Source organism: Helianthus annuus, chromosome 3, assembly GCF_002127325.2.
Source record: "Helianthus annuus cultivar XRQ/B chromosome 3, HanXRQr2.0-SUNRISE, whole genome shotgun sequence".
NCBI lineage: Eukaryota > Viridiplantae > Streptophyta > Magnoliopsida > Asterales > Asteraceae > Helianthus > Helianthus annuus.
In genome coordinates this window covers 171,240,529-171,256,851 of record NC_035435.2, presented here as the reverse complement: position 1 = coordinate 171,256,851, position 16,323 = coordinate 171,240,529, and the positions used below count along the sequence as shown (strand labels likewise).

Here is a 16,323-nt window from a genome sequence, read left to right as displayed (position 1 = left end):
TGATGTGGAGAAATATAAAAAAGAAGAAATACTTTGAAAAACATATCAAACTAAAAGACTTTTGACAGAATTCAACTTGGTACTTGAATATACTTTCTAAATCTTTAAATGTGGAACGTAGTAGACGAGAATACCAAACTTCAATTAGATTAAAATTTCCAAACAAAACATATATACACACAATCAATATATAATATATATTTTTAAAAGTTCGGGCCCTCGAAGAGTTTGGACCTTGGACATTCACCCACCTCACACCCCATATGGGCCGGCCCTGATGTGAATAATGAATTTCTATATGTAGTGATTTACTATTACTTGTTCTCTAAAATTTAGAGATGAAGGAGATGAAGACTCTAATATGAAAGCTCTAGGTAGAGTTTTATATGACCAGTGCTACCGGAAATCGAATGACATGTATGTGGGGTTTGCTTGTTTGGTATTAATTAATATTAAAAAAAAAATACTCGTAAACACCATGTAATATGATTATATTACGTATTTGTTTTTTAAATTATATGTCTGGTTTCAAGTGCTTGCTCAAACATAAGAGAATTTACTTTCCATCCATCGAACCTTCCCTTATATTTAAATTTTAAAAAATCTACTAAAAATTCACTACACCCCATCCACCAAACGTTTCTTTATCTATAAAATTAAAAAAAAATCTACTAAGAACTCACTACATCCAATTAACCATTTCTCTACCCCACCCCTATATTTTTATAAAGGGAAAATTACGAAAATGGTCATTGACCAAAACCACTTTCGAATTTTGCCACCTCACGCGTCCTTGGAGCGGCGCATTATGCACGGGATGCGTCTAGAGGTGCTGGGATGCGTCTTGAAGTGCTGGGATGCGTCTGGAAGTGCCGAGATGCACCTGAAAGTTGCAGTCATCTTCGACGAGTTGCAGACGCATCCGGCGAGTTGCAGTGATGGGTAAACAGTCCGGCGATTCATGTGTCCTCAAGCGTGAAAGGAGATGGCACCTTCGGCAGATTTGAAATCTCCGTCACCGGATTTGACACCTCCAACATTTGAAATTGGTAACAATAAAGGGCAAGGAGTCAAAAGTGAAAGGAGATGAAGATGAAAATGAGAGCATGGATGACATATTTATCAACAATTCTTGTACAAACATCCATTTAAACTTTTGGTTTCTAAACAAAAAACAGAGCATTTCTTAAAAAAAAAAAAAAAAAAAAACCTAGAGCGTTAGGTAAATTTCAAAAAGCGCGAGCTTGTCGAACGCTTTTCGCTCCTTGCCTCGAAACTCAATGTTCGCCACCGTCACCCGGTCCTCGTGGCTTAACTCACCGCTCGGAACGGCTTCGTAGTAGGCCTTGAAACGATCAAGCTTCGGCCGTAGCTCGCGCCATTTATGTTGGCACGCGTTTAAGTTGTGTCGGTCGTGTCCGACGTTATGTCGGCATCTTGCAAAGGCTTCCGGCCAATATCGTGTTTGACCGGGTTGCCGCCCCTTCATTGCGTCAACGACGCTTGTGATGAGAGCCAATTCTTCTTCGTGGGTCCAAGAGGCCATCTTCTTCGGGTTGGGGTAGCGGGTTTGTGGGATCAAGTGGGTTATGGTTGGGGTAGCGGTGGACAGCGACGGTTTGGGATGGGGTAGCCGGTGGGGTTTGGGGTTACATTTATAGGGGATGTTGGGGGTTGGGGTGACTACTTGGCTTGGCCAAACGGTTGGAATTTAAAATTCAAACCCGCTATGACATGGCGGTGGACAGCAAATAGGAGGCCGCCACATCGAATCTCAAGCCTGCCCTACACCCGGCTTCAAACCTAAACCCCAAGGGCCACGCCCCAACCCAACCCAAGCCCACCCAGGATGGTGGCTTGGACGTTTTCTCTCAACCCACACCTCAACCCAAACCCATACCCATACCCCATAGTCTTATGGAATGGGCGTGAGTGTGAAACACATTATACATATCAATTAAAACTGTCCATGAACAGTCTTTCAGTGTTTTCTCTAATGTGTTTATTATGTTTTAACTCTATTTTTAAGTGTTTATTTATTTTTAAATGCTATTTTATTCAATTATTTAGTTTAACTTACGTTTTTTAATTTACAAAAGAAACAAAAAACCACAACAATGTTCTTTTAACGTTATAGTATCACTTCTATTTAAAATAAATATTGTGCTACAGGTGTACTAAACCAAACAAAAAATGACAATGAATGGTAATTATTATTTTAAAGTATTTATTTATTTTTATAAAAAATTATTATTTATCATTTGTTTCGATTTTTCTAATAATCTGTGTTTATTTTTTCCAATATTGTGATAAGGTTTTTTCTTTGAAATAGATAATGTGCCGATAATGTACCAAAAAGTATCGAATTGATTGAACAACATCTGTATCGATACCGCTATTAATTTTTATTGTTTTTACTTTTAATAACCTGATTGTATTCATTTTTATGGTTTTCGGTTTCGATAACTTTAGTTTATACAACTTTGTCTGCAACGGTATATGAATAATGATATTAATACTATGACGATCTGAATCAATCAATACCGTTTGAACATTCGTGTCAATACCCGTGTTCATTTTTGTCGTTTTCAGTGGATTGATTTCTACACGAAGTGCATGTATCGTGCTGGTATTGTAACGAACCAAAGCGATACCAATCCAGTACTCGCGGTAATGTATCGCCGCAACGCGCGGTCAAATCACATAGTTTGATCATTAAGTGGATGGCTACTGTATAAGTTTTTTTTTTTTTTTTTAAACATTCAAGATAAAAGTGAAAATTTGCAAAATAAGACACAGAGAACATTGCTTTCTAACATTTCTTAGTTAAGTTGAAGCATCAACTCCGTTTCGACGATCATGAATCTCGCAAATTCTCTTCTTATCAAATTCAGAGGTAATTTTATCACTAAATCCTTCCTTCTTCACTCTAATTTCTCCACAAATCGATCTATGGTTGATAAAATTACCAACTTGAATGATGCCTTGAACCTGTTTGATGAAATGTCACACACACGCCCTTTGCCCTCTATTGTTCAGTTCACTCAGTTGTTGCATCTTGTTACCAAAATGAAACATTTTTCTTCTTCTCTTCATCTTTTCAACCAAATGTGTTCCCTTGGTGTTCCCGTTGATAAATACTCCATCAGTATTGCAATCAAGTGTTGTTGCCAGTTGTATCGCACCAAAGACGGGTTTGCACTCCTAGGATGCTGCTTTAGGCGAGCTATTCCACCCAATGTGTACATATTTAGTGCACTCTTAGACGGACTCGTCCTTGAAGATAGGATTCTTGAAGCAGAGATATTATTCAAGAAGCTCATCAAACAAAACCTTTGTGAACCTAGCGTAGTTACTTACAACACAATGATTAAAGGCCTTTGCAAGTTCGGTTATAACGTTACAGCAGTTGCTTTGCTCAGGCTAATGGAACAAAAAAATTGTCAGCCTAGTATCGTTACTGCGTTACATATAGCACCATCATTGATAGTCTTTGCAAGGATAAAATGATTGATGATGCTTTCAAGCTCTTAAAAGAAATGGTATCTGACAAAGGTATTCTACCAAACGTCATCACCTACAACTCTTTAATTTGTGGTCTTTGTAAGTTTGGTCGTTGGGATGAGGCCTCAAAGATGCTAAAACAAATGGAGGATGATAACATTTCTCCAAATGTGAAAACCTTTACTGCATTAGTTGATGCATTTTGCAAGGAAGGTAAAGTAAAAGAAGCTGAGGCTGTTATCAACATCATGATTGAGAGAGGTAAGGTTCCAAACATAGTGACATACAACTCACTTATTGATGGTTACTGTCTTCGAGGTGAAATGATCAAAGCAAGGGAGATTTTTGATTCCATTACACTTAGAGGTCTCGTTCCTGATGTTGTTACTTACAGTAGTTTATTGAATGGGTATTGCAAGAATCTGAATATTGAGAAGGCTGAGGAAATGTTTCATGAAATGACTGTAAAAGGTTTAAAACCCGATGTAGTCACTTACAGCACCATGATACAAGGATTTTTTCAGGTTGGGCGTTGTGTAGCTGCGCGCAGACTCGTTGACGAGATGCATGCACAAGGCCAAATCCCAGACCAATGCACTTATGGAATAGTTTTAGATGGCCTTTGCAACAACCATCTAGTAGAGGATGCACTTTCTTTGTTTTATTTGGTGGGTAACAGCAAGCTTAATTCTGATATTGCAGTGTACAACATTCTCATTGATGGTGCAGGCAAAAATGGGAAAGTCGAAGTTGCGAGGATTCTTTTCCAAGGTCTAATTGATAAAGGCTTGCAACCTGATGTTCGTACATATAACGTGATGATCAGTGGTTTTTGTCGGGAAGGTCAATTGGGGGAAGCAAAGTTGTTGTTTCTTAAAATGGAAGAGAGTGGCTGCCCGCCTAATGATGTTACTTACCGTGTTTTACTCCAAGGATATCTAAAGAACAGGCACTATGATGATGTGGAGATGCTTTTACAGGAAATGGATGATAGAGGTTACTCACTTGATGCTTCGACTTTATCGTTATTTATAGATCATATCGCAGCTGGTTTACTAGATAGAAGTATGCTTAAGTTGTTCGGTAAGCTTGTGCCAAAAGAATTATTGAACGATCCTAGCTTGTGCGACTGGGAGTGAAACTGAGATAGTAATTGTGGGATGAAAAATGAAGATTATAACTTGCAAAATGCGGAAAGCAGGAAATCTCTACCAAATTCTATTTGGTGTTCATGTGTTTGGTTGTTAGACATTTTCCATTTAATGAATTCGTAACGCTTACACAATTGTGTTTGTTTCAGTTTAATATAACTATGTAGGTGTCTTAGCTTGATCCTAATTCAGACAAGGTTACTAGTATGCTATCATATTGCCTTTTCACGTCTTCTGCTCAACCCTTTAGAGTACTGCACGCAGGTACTGTTGCTGAGATAGAAAAAACAATGCATTGTTCTTAGGCTATGGATTTTATCCGGTATCCAAATCGTTATGTAGCATAATAAGAGAATCTGCAGATAGGTATTTGCTCGTTCAGTATTCTTTTGATGTGATAATTTCAGCAAGATGCTTCTTAAAGATGCATGATTGACGAGAGTTCAGATTTGTTTCTTCTCAATTTTGATGTGCCCAGATTTCTTTACCAATAACTGACCAAAGTATAATTTGCTTGTTAAGTTTCACAATTGACTTCTTGCTGGGTCATAGTGCCAAATTGATGGTTTCTATGTGGGTATCTTTCATTATGAAACAAATTGTATGTCACTTCATTCCAAAAAAAAAAAAAAATTGCGCCAGTTCCGTCCTCAACATTCTTGAAACGTGCCACTTCAGTCCAAAAGGATAACGCCTTGCGCCAGTTCTGTCCCCAACGTTTTTAACGGCGCGTTATCTTTTTGGACTTGAATTGGTTCCGACAAGAATGGTAAGCTCTTTTTGTTTGCATCTTAATTTTATAAAATAAGTTCTTATTTCATGTTTTGAGAGATTAATAATGAATTTTTGCAGCTTTTAGATAGTTATGGATTAGGAAATTATTTGAGTTTGTATTGATTTAGGGTTTTTAATTTAGTCATTTTGAAACTGTAGGGAAGGTTACTTACAGGAGTCACCATTGGAGTGGTTATAGCTGGAGGGGTTTATGTCAGCATGGTTGACTAAGCGTCCCATTCGGGTACTTAATTTGGTAATCTTTTTCGAATATGGATTATATTGTGTGGACTGAGTTGATTATTAGATGATATGACGTGATTTGTTCTATTTTTTATTTATTTATTTATTTATTTATTTATTTATTTATTTATTTTTTTGTAAAATGATAGCTTTTGGGATGATGGGCATGATGTACAACAAAGGATACATAATTATCATTGTTTTAAGTTGATTGGGAGGTTAGTGGGTCAGTTTGCTATTTTGGGCTTTTAGGTATTGCTGTGTTTTACAAGGTTACTTAATTTGTGCAGCGTGTCAAGATATGATCGATAGAATCTGAGGTGCAGTTGAAGCATTTTCTAGAAGAAATTTGTCAGGTGGCGCCCGTCAATGTTTCACGAAACCAGATTTGTGATGATGTACCGTCATCAAAATATGTGGTAAGCTTATATATCCCATTTTTGTTTTTAGTTTCTCGGTTGTTTTCAGCTTTAAAAGCCAAAAGTTGACTTTGACTTATAATACTCAAATCGACTCGACTGATAGTTGCCTAATTCTGAGATAATTTGGTCCTCTCAAAATATCAAGATAGGGATTTTTCGAAACAGGCTGCCACCGCTGGCAGCAGACCAGGCTCCTCAGCGATGTGGGTTAGAATATAAGTTAAGGGATAAGATGTAAACGTGTACTAGACGAGGAAGGCGCCAATGAGTTGTGCATAGGGGTGTTCAGAATTCGTTTCGAATTCGAAAAATTCGAAATTCGTTTAAATTCGATTCGATTATCAAGAATTCGTTTCGATTATAAGAATTCGAATTCGATTCGATTCAATTCGAGTCAAATAAATCGAATACGAATTTACAATTTCAAATTCGATTCGAAATTCGAATAAAAATTATACATTTTTATTTATTATTTTTATATATAATACATATATAACTTTTATTAGTCTTTACTACAAATTATTTTCAAAATCTATTCCAAGTATTAAAATTACCCATTACCAAACCAACTACATGGCCCATAACTAAAAGCTAAGTAACAAATATATCAATAGATTCCTAACCCTAAAAATATTAACTTGTAATGTAGAGTGGTTATTCCCGACTTCTCATTTTGAATTTTAGATTTATGATACTTTATTTGGAACTGTTTTAATATGATATCGTGCATTATGGTTGCTTTAAAATTTATGTTTCATTTTAATAGTTTTTTACATGTTTTTAAAGAATCTAAATCAAATCGAATTAATCGAATTCGAAATTTTAATCGAATACGAAGCGAATACGAATTGGGTTTTTTATTCGAATACGAATTCGAATCGAATTTGGTAGATTTTAATCGAATTCGAATCGAATACGAATTCAAGGGAAAATAAAAATTATTCGAAAAATTCGATTCGAATAATTCGAAAATTCTATATACGATTCAATGAACACCCCTAGTTGTGCAGGTTCGTGTATGAACTATGAAGACCAGGTTCGTACTTTCAACTGTGAACACCCCTAGTTGCTTAATGTTAATGTTTCTTTTTTCCTTGATGCTGCAGAATCAAGTCGCGCCTCAAAGAGGACGCGTGAAGAATGATGACACAGGGAACCGCTTTTCGGAGGGCTACAACCTAGGAACATTATGCAGCCGAAACTAACATAAGCCGGAACGCCTATCGCCACCGTGTACCAGAAATGTACAATTGGGATGTGAATACAAGAACCTAATGTCACAAGCTTCAGGCTATCAGCAACTATGATATATATAACCGATCCCCGGGTAGGCGATGTGAATACAAGAATGTAATGTCACAAGCATCGGACTGTCATCCACTGTGATACATATATGATCAATAAATCTAGTTGAAATTGAAATTCGAGTTATAAATGAATAAATGATGTTGTGGTATAAAATAACGCCCTGGCATGAAATTTTAGATCATTAACGGATCACTAGGTATCCTCATGCCACCAGATCATTTCCATCTCTATTAGGCAACAATGCCTATATACCAATTTAGAAGGAAACCCAACAAATCTGAGAAAACCCCTCTTGTGAGAATCGAACCTAGGACCTGATGGTCCTAAACTTATCTCACCCCCAAAATGCCACTAGGATTTAATACACATAATGAACTTTAACTAACCCATCATTTAGTTGTCACGTTGTAGTTTAACTAAAAATTAGAAGAAAAAAAAAACGAGTCCTCCAACTGGGTTACTGGCGAAATTCACTACATCGGGATACACTCGCCTCCGAACCGGGGAAAACCCTCACCTAGGGCCGAAGCCCGTGAACACTTGCCCAGAGGCACGACAGTGCGGTGAGGTAAAACCCGCTCAGTTCAAGGATCGAACTAGCAATCTCCACCTATTCGCCTAATCTCCCATCATCACCAGGTGCCGCAGAAAATAATGGGGAGAGGAGGAATCGAACTTGAGTCCCTTAGAACACCAAGTCTCTCTCTTACCACTCCACCACCATCTTATTGGCAACTTAAAATATTAATTGAACTAGTTTTTTACTATCACCGCGTTGCGGCGAATGCCTTTTATTGTTTAGTCTGTGTTTACATGTGTTTTGAAATCACCACAAACGTGTTGCGCACGCAACCACTCACAAGAATAAAAAGAAAATATAGAAAAAAAAACATAAGTTAACCAAAAGAAAATCAACCAAAAAGTTGTATGATAATGATGTTGTTCGTATGAAACCTGTAGTAAAAAATGAGCAAATGATACTGGGTACTAGTACCGAATTTCCCGAACTGAAAGATCTTAAGTACCAATTCGATACGACTTTTGGTGTTCATTGTACCAGTTCACTACTGGTTTTTACCTTCATATACCGGTACTGTAACTGCCGTAACTGGTATTTTTGGTACCAGTACCAATGTTTTGAAATCACTACAAGCGCGTTGCGCACGGAACCGCTGACAAGAATAAAAAGAAAATATAGAAAAAAAAACACTAAAAGATAATCAAAAGAAAATCAACCAAAAACGTTATATGGAATGATGTTGTTCGTATGAAACACGTGGTCAGAGATGAGCAAATGATACTGGGTACCGGTACCGAATTTCCCGAACCGAAAGGTCTTAAGTACCAATTCGGTACGACTTTTACCGGTTTTTACCTTCATATACCGGTACCGTAACTGGTATTTTCGGTACCAGTACTGATTCGATATTGGTTGGCACTGAGCTCATCCCTACCCCTGAAACGAAAAAAAGAAATCATTAAGTGTTGAAGAAAATCAACAAAATAAGTTGCACGGTACCGTTGTTGTTCGTACGGTGCCTGTGATCAGAGATGAGCAAATGGTAACGGGTAGCAGTACCGAATTTCCGAACTAAAAGATTTTCAAAATCAATTCGATACCGACTTTTGGCGTTTTCTGTACCAGGCTGGTGTCGGTTTTTAACTTCATGTACCGATAACTGTACCGGTATTTTCGATATCAATACCGGTTGAGACAAGCTTATCCATGTTAAAAGTAAAGAAGATAATAAAATAATTAAAAATATATATATTATTATAATGGGTTAAGATTATTTCAGAACTCAATTTTTTTTACAGAACTTTCAGAACTAATTACAAACGTTAGATCATTTGATCAATGGTTTAAAATTATAATGGCATTATCGTAATAAATAGAATTTTGAGACACATTTTAATAAATTAAAAAGGGCATATTTGAAAGATTCAAAAAGTCATTTCCTATTTTTCTCCATGTTTTGCTCTCTATCACCCACAGATGAAAAAATGGGATCGAAAAACACACATATTAATTCTCTGATGAAACTACAACATATATTATTGTCACAGTGTATCTAAATTCTATCTTCGGTAGCAAAATTATTCATGTATTAAAAACGCAATCTCAAAATGGAAGTCTGGTTGATGAGAAAGTCTACAATATTTTAGTTTTGATTTTTATTTTTCAAAATGAATTGTAGTGTTCCGATTACTTTTGCTTTTCATTTTCATTCTACGGTACATAGTTTCAAAATAGATTTCAATCCATTTTGTTTCTTTCATTAAAGTAATTAATTGAGTGGATCAAGTGAATATAGATCTAGTAAGTTATAAATATTAATTTTGAAGTTTTATTTAGAATTTCATTTTTTTGGTAGCTATGCATAGAAAAATTATTACATACATGTAATGGTGTGGTTACATATGTGTAAATAGTTTACTTATAGATACATGTAACATTTACATATATGTAAACAGTTAATTTACATATATGTAATAGATGACCAACTTGAAGATTTACGTGTATTTAAATATACAATTTTTTTTTTATGCATCTCTTCATTTCTCACAATTTCTGTTTTTTTAATATAACCAGAAAACTTGTTAAGTTACATCAAAACAGAAGGTAGACGGGCAACAAGCTGCGCCGCCAACCCTTTCTGAATTGCAAACCCCAACCTCCCGAACACAAACCCCTGCCCCCTTGGGGTCGAACAATTGCTGTGGATAACCCGTTGAACCCTCGTCAAGAAGTTGATGGCTTCTGGCGCTAGGGAGCCAAAAGTATCAAAGGCAAAAGGGATAAAGACATGTTGGTTCTCTGCGCAAGCTTTAGCGTGCTTATCCACTTTCTTTAATTCTGCCTTTCTTGCTGCTAGTCCAGCTACAAACCCGTTTTCCCTTAAACCAACCAAAGGGGAAACCCCCGTGAGGTCTACACAAGCATGTTTCCCCCCAGCCCAGCCAAAGACGAGCAGGTCCGCTGGTCGCAGAGTAGATCTCCCTTCCATAGGGTCCGTGAGGAAATTCACAGGGGCCTCTTTCTTAGCAGAAATCCCAGCTCTTCTTAAGATGTCCCCCAAAACATCTCGCACCCAGTCATGGTCATGCCGATATTTAAACCCAGGGAGCTCTTTACAGTGAACTGCGTGCTCCCCATATTTATCCATACAAGCTTTACGACATATCGGACAGGTTTCATCTTCTGGGTACATAGGGATCATTAGCCGGTATTTGAGAATGGTTGCTATAAAGATTATATACATGAAAATATACAATTAGTTTAAAAACTTGATAATTGGTATGAAGATTATATATGTAAATCGACACTCACTTTGAAAAATGGAGGATTAGTATGAAGTCTTATGTAAATAGATGGTAAACTTATAAAATATGATTGCTATAAAGATTTTCATGTATGTAAATAGACGTTAGTCTTTGAAGATATTTATGATAAGTTTGAAGATTTACATATGTTAATATACTGTAATTATATAGGACACTTGCACATATATAATTTGGTTAATTATACATGTTAAAAATAAAGAATTACATACAATTGGATGGATCATATGTAAAATGCAAATTACATACATGCAACTGGTCAAATATATAGATGTAAATACATCGATCACATTGTATAAAATTATAGAAAAGAGTTACCCTGATTTACATTTTCCATTAAACTAGGTGTTTTCATCGTTGCGCGTTGCGCAAGTGCAACGATTGATTTTTGTGTTGGTTCCATTAAGTATTGCATTGCATTGCGTTCGAACAGTTGAGGGGCCGCCGGCCCTTCCGTGCACAGATATAGATTCATTCTTCGTACTTGGTCCAGCCTCACAACTCTTCGTGGGTTGGTAAGAAGTCAGTCTTGTTTGGTAAGACGGAATTTGACAAAGAAAAGAGAGTGCTCGCCCCAGCCAACAAAGGTCTCTTCGCGCATCGTGAGATGCTAAGGATTAACTTAAAACTTGATATATAAACTAAAAAAAAGATTACCAAGTTTCAAAGACAAGAACGCCAAAACCTTCTCCTAGGCTGCATCAAAAACATGTTGAATATTACATATGACTTATATTGCTCGTGAGATATAAAACTACATATGCCAAAAATATCTCTACTAACATAAACAAATCCTTCTCTTCACAATCAAAAGGTCCTGAAGCTTCTTGAGAGTTGGAATTGTACTATGTAGATACTGCCCTTGACCTGCATTTTGATAAATTGTATCACATTGTTGGCCCGAACTTGGATCTTGATCTCTAACGAGCGTGATAACAAACTTGAATAATAAACAATAATCGAACTTGTATATAACCGAAATGTATGAATGTGAGTATATACAAATCGAATAACTAGAATCGAATGACAAATGAAACAAATTTCAGCCCTATTTATAGACTTGAATGGATGCGAATGAAAGGACACGTCTCTTCGTGAATAGTCGCGTCTTTTGGATCTTGTGGATGAGATTGCTTGTGAAGAGTTGTGTCGATTTATAGCCATTTATCCGAACAGTTGCGTCTCCTTTGGTGGTGTCTCTTGGCCGATCGGTATGAGGAGAAGAGAGGAGGACACACCCCTTCGGTGGTGGTGGTGGTTATAATCTTCCATCTTGTCAATTTCGGCCCCTATACTTTGTAACCGCTAATTAACTAACTTTAAACTATCTATCTAACTAATCATGGTGTTAAGAGATTAACCGGTTTTCATTCACCCCCTTAATCTCGAACATCCATGAATTGCTTTAAGTCTTGAATTCCGAGCAGTTCTCTCATTGTAGCAAACTTGATCCTTGCTAGTGCCTTTGTTAGTATATCTGCCCGTTGTAGTTCTCCACTTATATGCTCCACACTGATATCTTCGTTTTCCACGCATTCTCTTATGAAGTGATAGCGTGTGTCAATGTGCTTGCTTCTTCCGTGAAAGACTGGGTTTCTCATGAGTGCTATTGCTGAAACATTATCTACTCTGAGTGTTATCTTCTCTTCCTTCCAGCCTGTGATTTCACTTAACAATCTTTTAAGCCATAGTGCCTGACATGCTGCTGCAGTGGCTGCCATGAATTCTGATTCGCATGATGATAGTGCCACTGTTTGTTGCTTCTGTGTACACCAGGTTATAGGTGATTCTCCAAAGTAGAATACCAGACCAGTTGTTCCTTTTCCTTTGTCTGTATTAACTCCAAAACTACTGTCGCTATAACCCGTGATCTTACATCCTCCTTGTCTTTTGTAAATGATTCCATGCTCTTTAGTTCCTTTGATGTAACGTAGTATTTGCTTTACTGCTTTCAGGTGTTGCTCCTTTGGTTCTTGCATGAATCTACTAAGTAGACTGACTGGGTAACATAGATCTGGTCTTGTATGCAATAAGTACCTGAGAGAACCTATCAGGCTTCTGTAATGTGTTGCATCTACTAGATCTCCTTCTTCAGTCTTTGTTAATTGAGTTCCTGGAGTCATGGGTGTCTTTGTGTCATTGCAGGATAACATATCAGCGTCTTTGAGTATCTTGTTGATATATCCTGTCTGCTTGATGCCTATCTCACCCCCTGTTTGAATTACTTCTATTCCCAGATAATATGCTAGCAATCCTAGATCGCTCATATCAAATTTGTTCTTCATCTGAGATTTGAAGATGTCTATTTCCTTCTTTGATGTTCCAGTGACTATCAAGTCATCAACATAGACTCCAACTATTAGTGTAGAGGCTTCACTTGTTCTTGTATAGATTGCGTTCTCTAAAGTACACTTCTTGAAGTTAAGTGACTTTAGGGTTTGATCTAACTTCGTATTCCAAGCTCTTGGTGCTTGTCTCAATCCATACAGTGCTTTTGATAGTCTGTAAACCTTTCCTTCATTTCCTGGCTTTATAAATCCTTCTGGTTGTGATACATAGACTTCCTCCTTGAGGTCTCCGTGTAAGAATGCAGATTTCACATCTAGATGATGTACCTCCCAACCTTGATATGCTGCTAAAGCCAACATTAGTCGTACTGTTTCCATACATGCTACTGGTGCAAAGACTTCGTCAAAGTCTATTCCGTGTTGCTGAACATATCCCTTTGCAACTAGCCTTGCTTTGTGTCTGACAATATTTCCGTTTGCATCTTTCTTAGTCTTGAATACCCACTTTAAACCTATTGCTTTGTGACCAATTGGCAGTTCCGTCAACTTCCAAGTGTTATTCTTGTTTATTGAGTCTAACTCAGCCTTCATTGCTTCAATCCACTTTCTGTCACTAGATGCTTCCTTGTAATTCCTTGGTTCTTCTTCTGCGAGTAATAATTCATGTGGATCTAGTTGTATTTCTTCTGTCTCTTCATACAGGCCTTCGAGACTTCTTAGTCTTACTGGAGTGTCACTAATACTCTCCGTTGTACTTTCAGAGGTAGATGGACCTCCACTTGATAAACTGCTTGAGCTTCCTGCTGAGTTCTGATTGTTTGACTGTGCTGGCGGGGTTACATAGGAGTCTTGTTCCTCTGTCTGATCTACTCCTGAGTCGTCATGATGTGGCCCGCTACTGCCTGGACTTCTTGGTTCATTTTCTTCTAACTCTGGTGGTATGTCATCTTCTTGAATGACAAAGTTAGTCCATTCGGGATTCCCTGAATCTACCGTTTCCATATAACTATTCCAGTTCCATGGTTGACCTTCCATGAACTTTACATCTCTACTGACACATATCTTGTTCTTTGCTGGATCATATAATCTGTACGCCTTTGATCCTTCTTCTATTCCAAGGTATACCATAGGTGCGCTTCTATCATCTAACTTCTTTTGTTGAAGTGGTAGTACCTTAGCGTAAGCAGTGCAGCCAAAAACCTTCAAGTGTTCTAAATTTAGCTTCCTTCCTTTTAGTGCTTCATATGGTGTCTTGTTCACCAGGGCTTTTGTCGGAACCCTGTTTAGTACGTATATCGCGTGTCGTATTGCTTCACCCCAAAAGTTCTGTGGCATGTTCATTGCCTTTAGCATACTGCGAGTAGTGGATAACATCGTCCTGTTTCGCCTTTCTACTACTCCATTTTGCTGTGGGGAGTATGGTGCTGTAAGCTGTCTTGCTATGCCGTTGGTTTTGCAATACTTGTTGAATTCAGCCGATGTGAATTCACCTCCTCTATCCGTCCTTAGCATCTTTAACTTGGTCTGCGCTTCCTTTTCAACCTTTTCTTTGAACTCCTTAAATGTTTCGAATGCTTGATCCTTGGAAGTTAGTAAATATGCCCACATGTAGCGAGTACAGTCGTCTACAAGTAAGAATATATACTTCTTCCCAGCATGTGTTGGTGGAGTTATAGGACCACACAAATCTCCATAGACTAAGTCCAGAGGTTTTAAAGATCTGAACTTTGCCTGATTTGGAAATGGTGCCCTACTATGTTTTCCTAATAAGCATGCGTCACAGACTTGACTAGCATGACTTATTTGGGGAACTCCATGTACCAAGTTCTTACGAGTCATTTCCTTAATAGCGTCGAAGTGTAAATGGCCTAACCTTGCGTGCCATAACCATGTTGTATCTTCGGTCTTTGATAGTAAGCAGATTGGTTTTCCCGTTTTCAGTTTGACTTTGTACAGCCTGTTCTTCATTCTCTTGACTCGCATTAGTAGCTTTCTATTTCGATCTCGGATAGTAAGTAAATCTCCGTCCATAACCACTTTGCAACCAATTTCTGTAAGTTGTCCGAGGCTCAATATATTGGTCTTCAGACTTGGAATGTAGTATACTTGTGAAACAATCTTTTGTTCTTGATTCAGACATTCCAGTAGTATTGAACCTTTGCCTTTAATTTCTACGTGTGACCCATCACCAAATCGTACTTGCCCTGTCACCGTTTCATCTAACTCCTTGAAGTGACTTCGCACTCCTGTCATGTGGTTGCTGGCCCCGTTGTCTAAGTACCATAGATTTTCATCTCCTGAGGCATAACTTGTCGGTTTTATCCGTTCCTCGTTTAGCAGAGCCCTTTCTTGAACATTTTCTTCTTGTATTGTCATCAGCAATACGGGTGCTTCGTCTTCCTCGACGAGGTTTGAATGCTCTTGCACATCGTCTTTCTCAGAACAATCCTTCTTGTAGTGTCCAAACTTCTGACACTTAAAACATTGGATCTTACTTAAGTCGGTTCTTGCAAACTTCCTCCAGTTTCTTGAATTTCCATTTCTGGGCCTTGATGTAGATCCTTCGTTTCTGGGACTTTGCCTATTTCCATTGTTTCGCCAATTTCCACGCGTCTGGTTAAATCTACCACGACCGCGGTTTCCAGATTGCCTTCCTCTGTTGTTATCCTGATGTGTAAACATAAGCCTATCTTGGCTTTCTCCTTGGTTTCCTTTCTTTAACTTGAGACGTTCTTCATACGTCTTTAGTCTTCCGACCGCTTCTTGTAGCGTCATAGTTTCTAGATCGGAGTATTGTTCCATAGAGGCAACGATTTGAGTAAACCTATCTGGTACGCCATTTAAGAGTTTGCGTACTAGAGTCGATTGACTCATAGTCGATCCTACTTCTGTTGCTCGGGTAACGATACTATTAATCTTTGCGGTGAACGAATCAATAGTGTCGTCATCCCTCATTTGCAACATTTCAAATTCTGACATTAGCGTGTGCATACGCGCCTTTTGTACCCGATCTACGCCAACGTGTCTAATCTTTAGATTCTCCCAAATCTCTTTTGCGGTTTTACAACTTGCAACTTGCAATACAACGTCTTCTGGTATTGCTTGAAACAGATATGCAATTATAGACTTATCTTTCTTAGCGTCTACCGTTGCATTTTCTGCCGGTTCAATCGTTTCCCATAAACCATTCGCTTCAAGAATCGTCTTGATACGAATAGCCCAAACCGTATAGTTTGTTGGTTTCAGAATCGGACACTGAAACTGGGAAAGAGAATTTCCATTTATCGGATT

At 37.8% G+C, this 16,323-nt stretch overlaps 1 protein-coding gene and 1 long non-coding RNA gene across 3 annotated transcripts; both read left to right on the top strand.

Moving 5' to 3' along the window:
• The first annotated feature begins 2,859 nt into the window (after window positions 1-2,859).
• Window positions 2,860-4,845, top strand: LOC110932598 (putative pentatricopeptide repeat-containing protein At1g12700, mitochondrial). The gene is given in 2 exon segments (XM_035987763.1): window positions 2,860-3,472; window positions 3,475-4,845. Coding segments are annotated over 2 exon segments (1,689 nt in total). The 5' UTR covers window positions 2,860-2,952; the 3' UTR covers window positions 4,644-4,845.
• A 501-nt stretch (window positions 4,846-5,346) lies between these two features.
• On the top strand, window positions 5,347-6,354 carry LOC110928343. Of its 2 annotated transcripts, none has more exons than XR_002586304.2 (3): window positions 5,347-5,685; window positions 5,963-6,091; window positions 6,198-6,354. It is a non-coding gene; the product is annotated as an uncharacterized LOC110928343 (long non-coding RNA). The 2 variants fall into 2 exon arrangements; XR_004888956.1 differs by lacking the exon at window positions 5,347-5,685 and adding an exon at window positions 5,821-5,890.
• Window positions 6,355-16,323: the final 9,969 nt, after the last annotated feature.